Source organism: Epinephelus lanceolatus, chromosome 4 (genome assembly GCF_041903045.1).
Source record: "Epinephelus lanceolatus isolate andai-2023 chromosome 4, ASM4190304v1, whole genome shotgun sequence".
NCBI classification, from domain to species: Eukaryota; Metazoa; Chordata; class Actinopteri; order Perciformes; family Serranidae; genus Epinephelus; species Epinephelus lanceolatus.
Window position 1 is genome coordinate 49796920 of NC_135737.1, and position 18740 is coordinate 49815659.

Genomic DNA, 18740 nt, shown 5'->3' on the forward strand with positions numbered 1-18740 from the left:
TCTCCTACGGGGGCGTGGCGCTGACGTCACTGAATCAGGAAGTGAGCTGAGTGGGGTATCTCGCACTATCCAATATCTCTGGTATATACAGTACGTCTATGCTTTGCAGTTCCTCCTTCTTCTTCTTTTGAATTTCCAGCAGAGCGGACGGAGCAGAGGCTCACTGCTGCCCCTGGCAAGTCAGTGACAGAACTGATCATGTGCCAACAGGAAGAGTTTCTGTTATGAGATGGTTTTACAAAATGTTTTCATGTTATATACAAAACGTTTGTTGTCGTAATAATATATCTTTATATATATGTTACTGTGTGTGATGTGACTTCAATATAACTGTTAGATACATGTAGTGATGTATAAATGCTCTGTTAAAGTACCTGAATACTCAATCTCAGTACTCTACTACTTTCCACCACGTTTTTTTTTTTTTTTTTTTAAAGATTATTTTTTGGGCTTTTTGCCTTTAATTGACAGAACAGTGTGAAATGGAGAGAGGGGGGGGGGGGGGGGGTGACATGCCCTAACCCTACCCCTAGCCCAGCCAAGCATTGCCTCTGTACAGTGGGGCGCCGGCACTATCCACTACGCTACTGACATCCCACTGTTAACAGTTTTTACAAGACTAAGCAAGACTAAGACTGACTGTCCTCCAGTGTGTTTGTGTGGACAGACAGACAGACAGACAGGTCATTTGAGTAACAGCCCTTTAATTCAACAGTAAAACAGTGAAGCTGAAACATTTAAACAAACAGAAGTCAAAGTTCTTTCTTCTTCAGTCAAACTATAAACAATATTATCTTCTGTTTCATTAAAGTCTGTTTTTTGTTTTCAAATATTAAAAGTAAAGAAGATTCATTTAAAGGAATAGTTAAACATATTTATCTCATGTCTCTGGATCGATACAAGAAACACGTCTCTGGTTTTATCAGTCAGAACTCTGGACTGAGCCCCGCTAACAGTTTCCCACTGCTAGTCATCTTCATGCTAAGCTAGGCTAAGTTTCCCCCTGCTAGTCATCTTCATGCTAAGCTAGGTTAACAGTTTCCCCCCACCTCGAGTCTTCATGTTAAGCCAAGCTAACAGTTTCCCCCTGCCTCCAGTCTTTCTGCTAAGCTAAGCTAACAGTTTCCCCCCACCTCGAGTCTTCATGCTAAGCTAAGCTAACAGTTTCCCCCCTGCTTCCAGTCTTTCTGCTAAGCTAAGCTAACAGTTCCCCCCTGCCTCCAGTCTTCATGCTAAGCTAAGCTAACACTTTTCCCCTGCCTCCAGTCTTTCTGCTAAGCTAGGCTAACAGTTTCCCCCTGCCTCCAGTCTTTCTGCTAAGCTAAGCTAACAGTTTCTCCCCACCTCAAGTCTTTATGCTAAGCTAACACACAGACCCGTGTGACTTAACGATTGATGATGTCACTCGTGCGTGAAGCCCTCGGTCCAGGGGAAGGCGTTCTTCTGCTTCCTGCGCCTGCCGCCAGGCTCACTGCTCTGGAAGTCCTCTCCACAGCGGTGTTTCTTCAGCTGCCGTGAGTCGGAGAAGCCATGGCCGCAGCGCTCACAGGCGTATAGCTTGACGCCGGTGTGGATCTGCATGTGAGACTTGAGCTGGTTGGACTGCCTGAACTTCCTGCCGCACACGACGCACTCGTAGGGCTTCTCTCCGGTGTGGACAAGCAGGTGGCGGTGGTAGTTCTGCGGAGTCCTGAATTCTTTGCCACACTGTTGACACTTGTGAGGTTTGACGCCAGTGTGCAGGAGCTCGTGCTGCTTCAGCTGCCATGTCAGCAGGAAACCTTTGTCGCAGACGTTGCAGACGTATGGCCGGGCGCCGCTGTGCTGCCTCATGTGGTACAGGTACAGGTGGCGCAGATGGAAGGACTTTCCGCAGGTGTCGCAGGTAAACTCTTTGTTCTCGGCGTGGCTCTTCTCATGCGTCCTCAGCGTGGTGTTGGTGCTGAAGCTCTTCAGGCAGATCTTACAGCTGTAGGGCTTAACCGCGCCCTGTCGCCGTCTACCCGCCACACCTCCGGCCGCCTGTCCATCCTTGTTGCTATTGTGGACCAGCTGCTGGTGCTTCTGCAGCTGACAGTTGTAGAAGAAGGTCTTCCCACACAGGTCGCACATGAACGGCTTCTCCATGCCGTGAACCAGCATATGGGTCTTCAGAGCCCACGTTCCCGTGAAACCCTCGCCACATTTATCACACCTGAGACAGGAAGTGGAGACAAGACGGAGGAGATTCATTATGAAGTCACAATGATGTACTGTCATAAAAAAAAATGACTGTCATCCTCGTTACAAAACAAAAACAAACTTCTCCACCAGAACAAAGAAGACTTTTACAACTGCAGAGCTGCAACCAACCGAGTGTGTCATTATAAATTAATTCTGCCTCGATATCAATCACATTTCCTACATATGAACAACCCATGTGTGTCTGCCAGCTTGCTTTGGGCTTGGCAGTAGGGAGGAGACAGGGTGAAGTCAGGGTTTCTTAAAGAAAACCTGCCAGCAAGCAGATTAGGTTCACAGAGTCAGTTGCCATGGTGATTGACTTACCTCTCTGTCTGGAACTGAAAACCCAGAGTGTCCCTCATCTCAGGGTTAACACACTCAGAGTGTCCCTCATCTCAGAGTTAACACACTCAGAGTGTCCCTCATCTCAGGGTTAACACACTCAGAGTGTCCCTCATCTCAGAGTTAACATACTCAGAGTGTCCCTCATCTCAAGGTTAACACACTCAGAGTGTCCCTCATCTCAGAGTTAACACACTCAGAGTTTCCCTCATCTCAGAGTTAACACACTCAGAGTTTCCCTCATCTCAGAGTTAACACACTCAGAGTGTCCCTCATCTCAGAGTTAACACACTCAGAGTTTCCCTCATCTCAGAGTTAACACACTCAGAGTTTCCCTCATCTCAGAGTTAACACACTCAGAGTGTCCCTCATCTCAGAGTTAACACACTCAGAGTTTCCCTCATCTCAGAGTTAACACACTCAGAGTTTCCCTCATCTCAGAGTTAACACACTCAGAGTGTCCCTCATCTCAGAGTTAACACACTCAGAGTGTCCCTCATCTCAGAGTTAACACACTCAGAGTGTCCCTCATCTCAGAGTTAACACACTCAGAGTTTCCCTCATCTCAGAGTTAACACACTCAGAGTTTCCCTCATCTCAGAGTTAACACACTCAGAGTGTCCCTCATCTCAGAGTTAACACACTCAGAGTGTCCCTCATCTCAGAGTTAACACACTCAGAGTGTCCCTCATCTCAGAGTTAACACACTCAGAGTTTCCCTCATCTCAGGGTTAACACACTCAGAGTGTCCCTCATCTCAGAGTTAACACACTCAGAGTGTCCCTCATCTCAGAGTTAACACACTCAGAGTGTCCCTCATCTCAGAGTTAACACACTCAGAGTGTCCCTCATCTCAGAGTTAACACACTCAGAGTGTCCTTAATCTCAGAGTTAACACACTCAGAGTGTCCCTCATCTCAGAGTTAACACACTCAGAGTGTCCCTCATCTCAGGGTTAACACACTCAGAGTGTCCCTCATCTCAGAGTTAACATACTCAGAGTGTCCCTCATCTCAGGGTTAACACACTCAGAGTGTCCCTCATCTCAGAGTTAACACACTCAGAGTTTCCCTCATCTCAGAGTTAACACACTCAGAGTTTCCCTCATCTCAGAGTTAACACACTCAGAGTGTCCCTCATCTCAGAGTTAACACACTCAGAGTTTCCCTCATCTCAGAGTTAACACACTCAGAGTTTCCCTCATCTCAGAGTTAACACACTCAGAGTGTCCCTCATCTCAGAGTTAACACACTCAGAGTGTCCCTCATCTCAGAGTTAACACACTCAGAGTGTCCCTCATCTCAGAGTTAACACACTCAGAGTTTCCCTCATCTCAGAGTTAACACACTCAGAGTTTCCCTCATCTCAGAGTTAACACACTCAGAGTGTCCCTCATCTCAGAGTTAACACACTCAGAGTGTCCCTCATCTCAGAGTTAACACACTCAGAGTGTCCCTCATCTCAGGGTTAACACACTCAGAGTGTCCCTCATCTCAGAGTTAACACACTCAGAGTGTCCCTCATCTCAGAGTTAACACACTCAGAGTGTCCCTCATCTCAGAGTTAACACACTCAGAGTGTCCTTAATCTCAGAGTTAACACACTCAGAGTTTCCCTCATCTCAGAGTTAACACACTCAGAGTGTCCCTCATCTCAGGGTTAACACACTCAGAGTGTCCCTCATCTCAGAGTTAACACACTCAGAGTGTCCCTCATCTCAGGGTTAACACACTCAGAGTTTCCCTCATCTCAGAGTTAACACACTCAGAGTGTCCCTCATCTCAGAGTTAACACACTCAGAGTTTCCCTCATCTCAGAGTTAACACACTCAGAGTGTCCCTCATCTCAGAGTTAACACACTCAGAGTGTCCTTCATCTCAGGGTTAACACACTCAGAGTTTCCTTCATCTCAGAGTTAACACACTCAGAGTGTCCCTCATCTCAGGGTTAACACACTCAGAGTGTCCTTCATCTCAGGGTTAACACACTCAGAGTTTCCTTCATCTCAGAGTTAACACACTCAGAGTTTCCTTCATCTCAGAGTTAACACACTCAGAGTGTCCCTCATCTCAGGGTTAACACACTCAGAATTTCCTTCATCTCAGAGTTAACACACTCAGAGTTTCCTTCATCTCAGAGTTAACACACTCAGAGTTTCCTTCATCTCAGGGTTAACACACTCAGAGTTTCCTTCATCTCAGGGTTAACACACTCAGAGTGTCCCTCATCTCAGAGTTAACACACTCAGAGTGTCCCTCATCTCAGGGTTAACACACTCAGAGTGTCCCTCATCTCAGAGTTAACACACTCAGAGTGTCCCTCATCTCAGGGTTAACACACTCAGAGTTTCCCTCATCTCAGAGTTAACACACTCAGAGTGTCCCTCATCTCAGGGTTAACACACTCAGAGTGTCCCTCATCTCAGAGTTAACACACTCAGAATTTCCCTCATCTCAGAGTTAACACACTCAGAGTGTCCCTCCTCTCAGAGTTAACACACTCAGAGTGTCCCTCATCTCAGAGTTAACACACTCAGAGTGTCCCTCATCTCAGAGTTAACACACTCAGAGTGTCCCTCATCTCAGAGTTAACACACTCAGAGTTTCCTTCATCTCAGAGTTAACACACTCAGAGTGTCCCTCATCTCAGAGTTAACACACTCAGAGTTTCCTTCATCTCAGGGTTAACACACTCAGAGTGTCCTTCATCTCAGGGTTAACACACTCAGAGTTTCCTTCATCTCAGAGTTAACACACTCAGAGTGTCCCTCATCTCAGAGTTAACACACTCAGAGTTTCCTTCATCTCAGGGTTAACACACTCAGAGTGTCCTTCATCTCAGAGTTAACACACTCAGAGTTTCCTTCATCTCAGGGTTAACACACTCAGAGTTTCCTTCATCTCAGAGTTAACACACTCAGAGTTTCCCTCATCTCAGGGTTAACACACTCAGAGTGTCCCTCATCTCAGAGTTAACACACTCAGAGTGTCCCTCATCTCAGGGTTAACACACTCAGAGTGTCCCTCATCTCAGAGTTAACACACTCAGAGTTTCCCTCATCTCAGGGTTAACACACTCAGAGTTTCCTTCATCTCAGAGTTAACACACTCAGAGTTTCCTTCATCTCAGGGTTAACACACTCAGAGTTTCCTTCATCTCAGAGTTAACACACTCAGAGTTTCCTTCATCTCAGGGTTAACACACTCAGAGTTTCCTTCATCTCAGAGTTAACACACTCAGAGTTTCCTTCATCTCAGAGTTAACACACTCAGAGTTTCCTTCATCTCAGAGTTAACACACTCAGAGTTTCCTTCATCTCAGGGTTAACACACTCAGAGTTTCCTTCATCTCAGAGTTAACACACTCAGAGTGTCCCTCATCTCAGAGTTAACACACTCAGAGTTTCCTTCATCTCAGAGTTAACACACTCAGAGTTTCCTTCATCTCAGGGTTAACACACTCAGAGTTTCCTTCATCTCAGAGTTAACACACTCAGAGTGTCCCTCATCTCAGAGTTAACACACTCAGAGTTTCCTTCATCTCAGAGTTAACACACTCAGAGTTTCCTTCATCTCAGAGTTAACACACTCAGAGTGTCCTTCATCTCAGAGTTAACACACTCAGAGTGTCCTTCATCTCAGAGTTAACACACTCAGAGTTTCCTTCATCTCAGGGTTAACAGACTCAGAGTGTCCCTCATCTCAGGGTTGACACACTCAGAGTTTCCCTCATCTCAGGGTTAACACACTCAGAGTTTCCCTCATCTCAGGGTTAACACACTCAGAGTGTCCCTCATCTCAGGGTTAACACACTCAGAGTGTCCCTCATCTCAGAGTTAACACACTCAGAGTTTCCCTCATCTCAGGGTTAACACACTCAGAGTTTCCCTCATCTCAGGGTTAACACACTCAGAGTGTCCCTCATCTCAGGGTTAACACACTCAGAGTTTCCCTCATCTCAGGGTTAACACACTCAAGAGTTTCCCTCATCTCAGAGTTAACATATTCAGAGTGTCCCTCATCTCAGGGTTAACACACTCAGAGTGTCCTTAATCTCAGAGTTAACACACTCAGAGTGTCCTTAATCTCAGAGTTAACACACTCAGAGTGTCCTTAATCTCAGAGTTAACACACTCAGAGTGTCCCTCATCTCAGGGTTAACACACTCGGAGTTTCCCTCATCTCAGGGTTAACACACTCAGAGTGTCCCTCATCTCAGGGTTAACACACTCAGAGTTTCCCTCATCTCAGAGTTAACATATTCAGAGTGTCCCTCATCTCAGAGTTAACACACTCAGAGTTTCCCTCATCTCAGGGTTAACACACTCAGAGTGTCCCTCATCTCAGGGTTAACATACTCAGAGTGTCCTTCATCTCAGGGTTAACATACTCAGAGTTTCCCTCATCTCAGGGTTAACACACTCAGAGTGTCCCTCATCTCAGGGTTAACATACTCAGAGTGTCCCTCATCTCAGGGTTAACATACTCAGAGTGTCCCTAATCTCAGGGTTAACATATTCAGAGTGTCCCTCATCTCAGGGTTAACACACTCAGAGTGTCCCTAATCTCAGGGTTAACATATTCAGAGTGTCCCTCATCTCAGGGTTAACACACTCAGAGTGTCCTTCATCTCAGGGTTAACATATTCAGAGTGTCCCTCATCTCAGGGTTAACACACTCAGAGTGTCCTTCATCTCAGGGTTAACATATTCAGAGTGTCCCTCATCTCAGGGTTAACACACTCAGAGTGTCCCTAATCTCGGGGTTAACATATTCAGAGTGTCCCTCATCTCAGGGTTAACACACTCAGAGGGTCCCTAATCTCGGGGTTAACATACTCAGAGTGTCCCTCATCTCAGGGTTAACACACTCAGAGTGTCCCTCATCTCAGGGTTAACATATTCAGAGTGTCCCTCATCTCAGGGTTAACACACTCAGAGTGTCCCTCATCTCAGGGTTAACACACTCAGAGTTTCCTTCATCTCAGGGTTAACACACTCAGAGTGTCCTTCATCTCAGGGTTAACATACTCAGAGTGTCCCTCATCTCAGACTTAACATACTCAGAGTGTCCTTCATCTCAGGGTTAACACACTCAGAGTTTCCTTCATCTCAGGGTTAACACACTCAGAGTGTCCCTCATCTCAGAGTTAACATACTCAGAGTTTCCCTCATCTCAGAGTTAACATACTCAGAGTTTCCCTCATCTCAGGGTTAACACACTCAGAGTGTCCCTCATCTCAGGGTTAACATATTCAGAGTGTCCCTCATCTCAGGGTTAACATACTCAGAGTGTCCTTCATCTCAGGGTTAACACACTCAGAGTGTCCTTCATCTCAGGGTTAACATACTCAGAGTGTCCCTCATCTCAGGGTTAACACACTCAGAGTGTCCTTCATCTCAGAGTTAACACACTCAGAGTGTCCTTCATCTCAGAGTTAACATACTCAGAGTGTCCCTCATCTCAGAGTTAACATACTCAGAGTGTCCCTCATCTCAGAGTTAACACACTCAGAGTGTCCTTCATCTCAGAGTTAACACACTCAGAGTGTCCTTCATCTCAGAGTTAACACACTCAGAGTGTCCCTCATCTCAGGGTTAACATATTCAGAGTGTCCCTCATCTCAGGGTTAACATATTCAGAGTGTCCCTCATCTCAGGGTTAACATACTCAGAGTGTCCCTCATCTCAGAGTTAACACACTCAGAGTGTCCCTAATCTCAGGGTTAACATATTCAGAGTGTCCCTCATCTCAGAGTTAACACACTCAGAGTGTCCTTAATCTCAGAGTTAACACACTCAGAGTGTCCTTAATCTCAGAGTTAACACACTCAGAGTGTCCCTCATCTCAGGGTTAACACACTCGGAGTTTCCCTCATCTCAGGGTTAACACACTCAGAGTGTCCCTCATCTCAGGGTTAACACACTCAGAGTTTCCCTCATCTCAGAGTTAACATATTCAGAGTGTCCCTCATCTCAGAGTTAACACACTCAGAGTTTCCCTCATCTCAGGGTTAACACACTCAGAGTGTCCCTCATCTCAGGGTTAACATACTCAGAGTGTCCTTCATCTCAGGGTTAACATACTCAGAGTTTCCCTCATCTCAGGGTTAACACACTCAGAGTGTCCCTCATCTCAGGGTTAACATACTCAGAGTGTCCCTCATCTCAGGGTTAACATACTCAGAGTGTCCCTAATCTCAGGGTTAACATATTCAGAGTGTCCCTCATCTCAGGGTTAACACACTCAGAGTGTCCCTAATCTCAGGGTTAACATATTCAGAGTGTCCCTCATCTCAGGGTTAACACACTCAGAGTGTCCTTCATCTCAGGGTTAACATATTCAGAGTGTCCCTCATCTCAGGGTTAACACACTCAGAGTGTCCTTCATCTCAGGGTTAACATATTCAGAGTGTCCCTCATCTCAGGGTTAACACACTCAGAGTGTCCCTAATCTCGGGGTTAACATATTCAGAGTGTCCCTCATCTCAGGGTTAACACACTCAGAGGGTCCCTAATCTCGGGGTTAACATACTCAGAGTGTCCCTCATCTCAGGGTTAACACACTCAGAGTGTCCCTCATCTCAGGGTTAACATATTCAGAGTGTCCCTCATCTCAGGGTTAACACACTCAGAGTGTCCCTCATCTCAGGGTTAACACACTCAGAGTTTCCTTCATCTCAGGGTTAACACACTCAGAGTGTCCTTCATCTCAGGGTTAACATACTCAGAGTGTCCCTCATCTCAGACTTAACATACTCAGAGTGTCCTTCATCTCAGGGTTAACACACTCAGAGTTTCCTTCATCTCAGGGTTAACACACTCAGAGTGTCCCTCATCTCAGAGTTAACATACTCAGAGTTTCCCTCATCTCAGAGTTAACATACTCAGAGTTTCCCTCATCTCAGGGTTAACACACTCAGAGTGTCCCTCATCTCAGGGTTAACACACTCAGAGTGTCCCTCATCTCAGGGTTAACATATTCAGAGTGTCCCTCATCTCAGGGTTAACATACTCAGAGTGTCCTTCATCTCAGGGTTAACACACTCAGAGTGTCCTTCATCTCAGGGTTAACATACTCAGAGTGTCCCTCATCTCAGGGTTAACACACTCAGAGTGTCCTTCATCTCAGAGTTAACACACTCAGAGTGTCCTTCATCTCAGAGTTAACATACTCAGAGTGTCCCTCATCTCAGAGTTAACATACTCAGAGTGTCCCTCATCTCAGAGTTAACACACTCAGAGTGTCCTTCATCTCAGAGTTAACACACTCAGAGTGTCCTTCATCTCAGAGTTAACATACTCAGAGTGTCCCTCATCTCAGGGTTAACATACTCAGAGTGTCCTTCATCTCAGAGTTAACACACTCAGAGTGTCCTTCATCTCAGAGTTAACACACTCAGAGTGTCCTTCATCTCAGGGTTAACATATTCAGAGTGTCCCTCATCTCAGGGTTAACATATTCAGAGTGTCCCTCATCTCAGGGTTAACATACTCAGAGTGTCCCTCATCTCAGAGTTAACACACTCAGAGTGTCCCTAATCTCAGGGTTAACATATTCAGAGTGTCCCTCATCTCAGGGTTAACACACTCAGAGTGTCCCTCATCTCAGGGTTAACATATTCAGAGTGTCCCTCATCTCAGGGTTAACATACTCAGAGTGTCCCTCATCTCAGGGTTAACATATTCAGAGTGTCCCTCATCTCAGGGTTAACATACTCAGAGTGTCCCTCATCTCAGAGTTAACACACTCAGAGTGTCCCTCATCTCAGGGTTAACATACTCAGAGTGTCCCTCATCTCAGAGTTAACACGCTCAGAGTGTCCCTAATCTCAGGGTTAACATACTCAGAGTGTCCCTCATCTCAGAGTTAACACACTCAGAGTGTCCCTCATCTCAGGGTTAACATATTCAGAGTGTCCCTCATCTCAGGGTTAACATACTCAGAGTGTCCCTCATCTCAGAGTTAACACACTCAGAGTGTCCCTAATCTCAGGGTTAACATATTCAGAGTGTCCCTCATCTCAGGGTTAACACACTCAGAGTGTCCCTCATCTCAGGGTTAACATATTCAGAGTGTCCCTCATCTCAGGGTTAACACACTCAGAGTGTCCCTCATCTCAGGGTTAACACACTCAGAGTGTCCCTCATCTCAGGGTTAACACACTCAGAGTTTCCCTCATCTCAGGGTTAACATATTCAGAGTGTCCCTCATCTCAGAGTTAACATATTCAGAGTTTCCCTCATCTCAGGGTTAACATATTCAGAGTTTCCCTCATCTCAGGGTTAACATATTCAGAGTTTCCCTCATCTCAGGGTTAACATATTCAGAGTTTCCCTCATCTCAGGGTTAACATATTCAGAGTGTCCCTCATCTCAGGGTTAACACACTCAGAGTGTCCCTCATCTCAGGGTTAACACACTCAGAGTGTCCCTCATCTCAGGGTTAACACACTCAGAGTGTCCCTCATCTCAGGGTTAACACACTCAGAGTTTCCCTCATCTCAGGGTTAACATATTCAGAGTGTCCCTCATCTCAGAGTTAACATATTCAGAGTGTCCCTCATCTCAGGGTTAACACACTCAGAGTGTCCCTCATCTCAGAGTTAACACACTCAGAGTGTCCCTCATCTCAGAGTTAACATATTCAGAGTGTCCCTCATCTCAGGGTTAACACACTCAGAGTGTCCCTCATCTCAGGGTTAACACACTCAGAGTGTCCCTCATCTCAGGGTTAACACACTCAGAGTTTCCCTCATCTCAGGGTTAACATATTCAGAGTGTCCCTCATCTCAGAGTTAACATATTCAGAGTGTCCCTCATCTCAGGGTTAACACACTCAGAGTGTCCCTCATCTCAGAGTTAACACACTCAGAGTGTCCCTCATCTCAGGGTTAACATACTCAGAGTGTCCCTCATCTCAGAGTTAACACACTCAGAGTGTCCCTCATCTCAGAGTTAACACACTCAGAGTTTCCCTCATCTCAGGGTTAACACACTCAGAGTGTCCCTCATCTCAGGGTTAACATACTCAGAGTTTCCCTCATCTCAGGGTTAACATACTCAGAGTGTCCCTCATCTCAGGGTTAACACACTCAGAGTGTCCCTCATCTCAGGGTTAACATACTCAGAGTTTCCCTCATCTCAGGGTTAACATACTCAGAGTTTCCCTCATCTCAGGGTTAACACACTCAGAGTGTCCCTCATCTCAGGGTTAACATATTCAGAGTGTCCCTCATCTCAGAGTTAACATATTCAGAGTGTGCCTCATCTCAGAGTTAAAACACTCAGAGTGTCCCTCATCTCAGGGTTAACATATTCAGAGTGTCACTCATCTCAGGGTTAACATACTCAGAGTTTCCCTCATCTCAGGGTTAACATACTCAGAGTTTCCCTCATCTCAGGGTTAACATATTCAGAGTGTCCTTCATCTCAGGGTTAACATACTCAGAGTTTCCCTCATCTCAGGGTTAACATACTCAGAGTTTCCCTCATCTCAGAGTTAACACACTCAGAGTTTCCCTCATCTCAGGGTTAACATACTCAGAGTTTCCCTCATCTCAGGGTTAACATATTCAGAGTGTCACTCATCTCAGGGTTAACATACTCAGAGTTTCCCTCATCTCAGGGTTAACATACTCAGAGTTTCCCTCATCTCAGGGTTAACACACTCAGAGTTTCCCTCATCTCAGGGTTAACATATTCAGAGTGTCCCTCATCTCAGAGTTAACACACTCAGAGTTTCCCTCATCTCAGGGTTAACACACTCAGAGTTTCCCTCATCTCAGGGTTAACACACTCAGAGTTTCCCTCATCTCAGGGTTAACATACTCAGAGTTTCCCTCATCTCAGGGTTAACATATTCAGAGTGTCCCTCATCTCAGAGTTAACACACTCAGAGTTTCCCTCATCTCAGGGTTAACATACTCAGAGTGTCCTTCATCTCAGAGTTAACACACTCAGAGTTTCCCTCATCTCAGGGTTAACATATTCAGAGTGTCCCTCATCTCAGAGTTAACACACTCAGAGTTTCCCTCATCTCAGGGTTAACACACTCAGAGTGTCCCTCATCTAAGAGTTAACATACTCAGAGTGTCCCTCATCTAAGAGTTAACATATTCAGAGTGTCCCTCATCTCAGAGTTAACACACTCAGAGTTTCCCTCATCTCAGAGTTAACACACTCAGAGTTTCCCTCATCTCAGGGTTAACACACTCAGAGTGTCCCTCATCTAAGAGTTAACATACTCAGAGTGTCCCTCATCTAAGAGTTAACATATTCAGAGTGTCCCTCATCTCAGAGTTAACACACTCAGAGTTTCCCTCATCTCAGGGTTAACACACTCAGAGTGTCCCTCATCTAAGAGTTAACATACTCAGAGTTTCCTTAATCTCAGAGTTAACACACTCAGAGTTTCCCTCATCTCAGAGTTAACACACTCAGAGTGTCCCTCATCTCAGGGTTAACACACTCAGAGTTTCCCTCATCTCAGAGTTAACATACTCAGAGTGTCCCTCATCTCAGGGTTAACACACTCAGAGTGTCCCTCATCTCAGAGTTAACACACTCAGAGTGTCCCTCATCTCAGAGTTAACACACTCAGAGTGTCCTTCATCTCAGGGTTAACACACTCAGAGTGTCCCTCATCTCAGGGTTAACACACTCAGAGTGTCCCTCATCTTAGGGTTAAAACACTCAGAGTGTCCCTCATCTCAGGGTTAACACACTCAGAGTGTCCCTCATCTCAGGGTTAACATATTCAGAGTGTCCTTCATCTCAGGGTTAACATATTCAGAGTGTCCCTCATCTCAGGGTTAACACACTCAGAGTGTCCCTCATCTCAGGGTTAACATACTCAGAGTGTCCCTCATCTCAGAGTTAACATACTCAGAGTGTCCCTAATCTCAGGGTTAACATATTCAGAGTGTCCCTCATCTCAGGGTTAACATACTCAGAGTGTCCCTCATCTCAGAGTTAACACACTCAGAGTGTCCCTAATCTCAGGGTTAACATATTCAGAGTGTCCCTCATCTCAGGGTTAACATATTCAGAGTGTCCCTCATCTCAGGGTTAACATACTCAGAGTGTCCCTCATCTCAGGGTTAACACACTCAGAGTGTCCCTCATCTCAGGGTTAACATATTCAGAGTGTCCCTCATCTCAGGGTTAACATACTCAGAGTGTCCCTCATCTCAGGGTTAACACACTCAGAGTGTCCCTCATCTCAGGGTTAACATATTCAGAGTGTCCCTCATCTCAGGGTTAACATACTCAGAGTGTCCCTCATCTCAGGGTTAACACACTCAGAGTGTCCCTCATCTCAGGGTTAACATATTCAGAGTGTCCCTCATCTCAGGGTTAACATACTCAGAGTGTCCCTCATCTCAGGGTTAACACACTCAGAGTGTCCCTCATCTCAGGGTTAACATATTCAGAGTGTCCCTCATCTCAGGGTTAACACACTCAGAGTGTCCCTCATCTCAGAGTTAACATATTCAGAGTGTCCCTCATCTCAGGGTTAACACACTCAGAGTGTCCCTCATCTCAGAGTTAACACACTCAGAGTGTCCCTCATCTCAGGGTTAACATACTCAGAGTTTCCCTCATCTCAGGGTTAACATACTCAGAGTTTCCCTCATCTCAGAGTTAACACACTCAGAGTGTCCCTCATCTCAGAGTTAACATATTCAGAGTGTCCCTCATCTCAGAGTTAACACACTCAGAGTGTCCCTCATCTCAGGGTTAACATACTCAGAGTGTCCCTCATCTCAGAGTTAACACACTCAGAGTGTCCCTCATCTCAGAGTTAACACACTCAGAGTTTCCCTCATCTCAGGGTTAACACACTCAGAGTGTCCCTCATCTCAGGGTTAACATACTCAGAGTTTCCCTCATCTCAGGGTTAACATACTCAGAGTGTCCCTCATCTCAGGGTTAACACACTCAGAGTGTCCCTCATCTCAGGGTTAACATACTCAGAGTTTCCCTCATCTCAGGGTTAACATACTCAGAGTTTCCCTCATCTCAGGGTTAACACACTCAGAGTGTCCCTCATCTCAGGGTTAACATATTCAGAGCGTCCCTCATCTCAGAGTTAACATATTCAGAGTGTCCCTCATCTCAGAGTTAACACACTCAGAGTGTCCTTCATCTCAGGGTTAACATACTCAGAGTTTCCCTCATCTCAGGGTTAACATACTCAGAGTTTCCCTCATCTCAGGGTTAACATATTCAGAGTGTCACTCATCTCAGGGTTAACATACTCAGAGTTTCCCTCATCTCAGGGTTAACATACTCAGAGTTTCCCTCATCTCAGAGTTAACACACTCAGAGTTTCCCTCATCTCAGGGTTAACATACTCAGAGTTTCCCTCATCTCAGGGTTAACATATTCAGAGTTTCCCTCATCTCAGGGTTAACACACTCAGAGTTTCCCTCATCTCAGGGTTAACATATTCAGAGTGTCCCTCATCTCAGAGTTAACACACTCAGAGTTTCCCTCATCTCAGGGTTAACACACTCAGAGTTTCCCTCATCTCAGGGTTAACACACTCAGAGTGTCCCTCATCTCAGGGTTAACACACTCAGAGTGTCCCTCATCTCAGGGTTAACATACTCAGAGTGTCCCTCATCTAAGAGTTAACATATTCAGAGTTTCCCTCATCTCAGGGTTAACATACTCAGAGTTTCCCTCATCTCAGGGTTAACATATTCAGAGTGTCCCTCATCTCAGAGTTAACACACTCAGAGTTTCCCTCATCTCAGGGTTAATACACTCAGAGTGTCCCTCATCTAAGAGTTAACATATTCAGAGTGTCCCTCATCTCAGAGTTAACACACTCAGAGTGTCCCTCATCTAAGAGTTAACATATTCAGAGTGTCCCTCATCTCAGAGTTAACACACTCAGAGTGTCCCTCATCTCAGGGTTAACATACTCAGAGTTTCCCTCATCTCAGGGTTAACACACTCAGAGTGTCCCTCATCTAAGAGTTAACATATTCAGAGTGTCCCTCATCTCAGAGTTAACACACTCAGAGTGTCCCTCATCTAAGAGTTAACATATTCAGAGTGTCCCTCATCTCAGAGTTAACACACTCAGAGTGTCCCTCATCTCAGAGTTAACACACTCAGAGTGTCCCTCATCTCAGGGTTAACACACTCAGAGTGTCCCTCATCTCAGAGTTAACACACTCAGAGTGTCCTTCATCTCAGGGTTAACACACTCAGAGTTTCCCTCATCTCAGAGTTAACACACTCAGAGTGTCCTTCATCTCAGGGTTAACATACTCAGAGTTTCCCTCATCTCAGAGTTAACACACTCAGAGTGTCCCTCATCTCAGGGTTAACACACTCAGAGTTTCCCTCATCTCAGAGTTAACACACTCAGAGTGTCCTTCATCTCAGGGTTAACATACTCAGAGTGTCCCTCATCTCAGAGTTAACATACTCAGAGTGTCCCTCATCTCAGGGTTAACACACTCAGAGTGTCCCTCATCTCAGAGTTAACATACTCAGAGTGTCCCTCATCTAAGAGTTAACATACTCAGAGTTTCCCTCATCTCAGGGTTAACACACTCAGAGTGTCCCTCATCTCAGAGTTAACATACTCAGAGTGTCCCTCATCTTAGGGTTAACACACTCAGAGTGTCCCTCATCTCAGGGTTAAAACACTCAGAGTGTCCCTCATCTCAGGGTTAACACACTCAGAGTGTCCCTCATCTCAGGGTTAACATATTCAGAGTGTCCCTCATCTCAGGGTTAACACACTCAGAGTGTCCCTCATCTCAGGGTTAACATATTCAGAGTGTCCCTCATCTCAGAGTTAACATATTCAGAGTGTCCCTCATCTCAGGGTTAACACACTCAGAGTGTCCCTCATCTCAGGGTTAACATACTCAGAGTTTCCCTCATCTCAGGGTTAACACACTCAGAGTGTCCCTCATCTCAGAGTTAACACACTCAGAGTGTCCCTCATCTCAGGGTTAACACACTCAGAGTGTCCCTCATCTCAGGGTTAACATATTCAGAGTGTCCCTCATCTCAGGGTTAACATATTCAGAGTTTCCCTCATCTCAGGGTTAACATATTCAGAGTGTCCCTCATCTCAGGGTTAAAACACTCAGAGTTTCCCTCATCTCAGAGTTAACACACTCAGAGTTTCCCTCATCTCAGGGTTAACACACTCAGAGTGTCCCTCATCTCAGGGTTAACATATTCAGAGTGTCCCTCATCTCAGAGTTAACATATTCAGAGTGTCCCTCATCTCAGAGTTAACACACTCAGAGTGTCCCTCATCTCAGGGTTAACATATTCAGAGTGTCCCTCATCTCAGAGTTAACATATTCAGAGTGTCCCTCATCTCAGAGTTAACATACTCAGAGTGTCCCTCAACTCAGGGTTAACATACTCAGAGTTTCCCTCATCTCAGGGTTAACACACTCAGAGTTTCCCTCATCTCAGGGTTAACATACTCAGAGTGTCCCTCATCTCAGAGTTAACATACTCAGAATGTCCCTCAACTCAGGGTTAACACACTCAGAGTGTCCCTCATCTCAGGGTTAACATATTCAGAGTGTCCCTCATCTCAGAGTTAACATATTCAGAGTGTCCCTCATCTCAGAGTCAACACACTCAGAGTGTCCCTCATCTCAGGGTTAACATACTCAGAGTTTCCCTCATCTCAGGGTTAACACACTCAGAGTGTCCCTCATCTCAGAGTTAACATATTCAGAGTGTCCCTCATCTCAGGGTTAACACACTCAGAGTGTCACTCATCTCAGAGTTAACACACTCAGAGTTTCCCTCATCTCAGGGTTAACACACTCAGAGTTTCCCTCATCTCAGAGTTAACACACTCAGAGTTTCCCTCATCTCAGGGTTAACATACTCAGAGTGTCCTTCATCTCAGGGTTAACATATTCAGAGTTTCCCTCATCTCAGGGTTAACACACTCAGAGTTTTTACTAAACCCGCTTTCTGGAATACCCCCCTGGACTTTGATATTTTGGTTTTGACATGATTGACATGTGACTCCAGCAGTGTGTGTGATCCGTGACACATATTCTCTATTTCAAAAGTAAACATCATTTACACTTCACTTTTTCTTCACTGTCCAAATATTATACAGGTGTTAACACCAAAATACTAAAAGTCTTTTTAAAAATCTTGGCCTGAATATTATCTTGAACAAAGCTGCTGCAGCTGACTGGGAGAACTGGGAGGTATTACACTGAAAAAACAGTGAAACCAGATCATGAATCCTCATCGTCAGAGTTCACAGTGATTGTGAGGTGTTTGGTTGCTCAGACAGTCATAAAACAGACTGTTGTTACCCTGACGACAGCAGAGGACATGTCTGGTGGACATGTCTCTACATGGACAACAATCTGTGGGGACAACAAGGGGTTAAACTCTGCTCTCACTGACTACAACACTCATAATCCTTCACTGACTCTTCAGATACCTCTACACTACAAGAAACATCAGTGATATACGTCAGGCTCTGATTGGTTGTGTTGTGCCGTACAAAGATTTCTAACAAAGGCCTACACTTTATCCATAAACTTTTGGGCCTACATGTAACAATCAAAGCCTGAGACCACATGTTGGCGCCCAAAAGAACAAAGGAATCAGTCAACCCCCTTTCTCTGTGTGAATTGAAATACACAGCTCCCATTGGGTGAAATCCGCTATGGCCAACCCCGCACCGATGACGTCACGCCGGGGTATATCATCACAAAGCGTGCCTGAGGGAAACGCTTCTGGCTGCGATCCTCATAGCCAATAGAAGTACCCACAACTGTTCCTAAAGCTTAGCAACTCGTCCCACACGGCGAACGCTTTAGAAAGAGTTATTACTGTGCACAGTTAGACGCGTTTTAGGCCTACGGATTTCCCTCGCTGGTTGAGCTGATCTCCTCTCCTCTCCCTCACTCTGTGCGCCGAGGAACACAGAGTAGCCCGGTACGAGACCACGGATTGACCCTCTCACCCGGATGCCCGCGGATGCGAAGTTTGGTAGATAACAAGGACTGCCTGCTTCAAGAAGAAGGACAAGGACCCCCTTCTTTCCCCGAGTGATTCCCCGCTACGAGCCGGAATTAACTCACCTCGCCAGAGACTCACCCCCTCGCTGAGGACCCGTTAGCCGCTGTGAGCCGCTAACCACTTCACCTCT

At 45.7% G+C, this 18740-nt stretch overlaps 1 protein-coding gene across 2 annotated transcripts in view; it reads right to left on the reverse strand.

The window, feature by feature from the left end:
• Window positions 1-687: 687 nt before the first annotated feature.
• The window catches only part of LOC117262189 (uncharacterized), a 53796-nt gene continuing 35743 nt past the window's right edge, over window positions 688-18740 (reverse strand). For both annotated transcript variants that reach the window (XM_078167461.1, XM_078167460.1), the window contains exon 6: window positions 688-2194. In XM_078167461.1, coding sequence (XP_078023587.1) covers window positions 1402-2194 — 793 coding nt within the window. In that variant the 3' untranslated portion in view covers window positions 688-1401. The remainder of the gene's footprint in view (window positions 2195-18740) is intronic.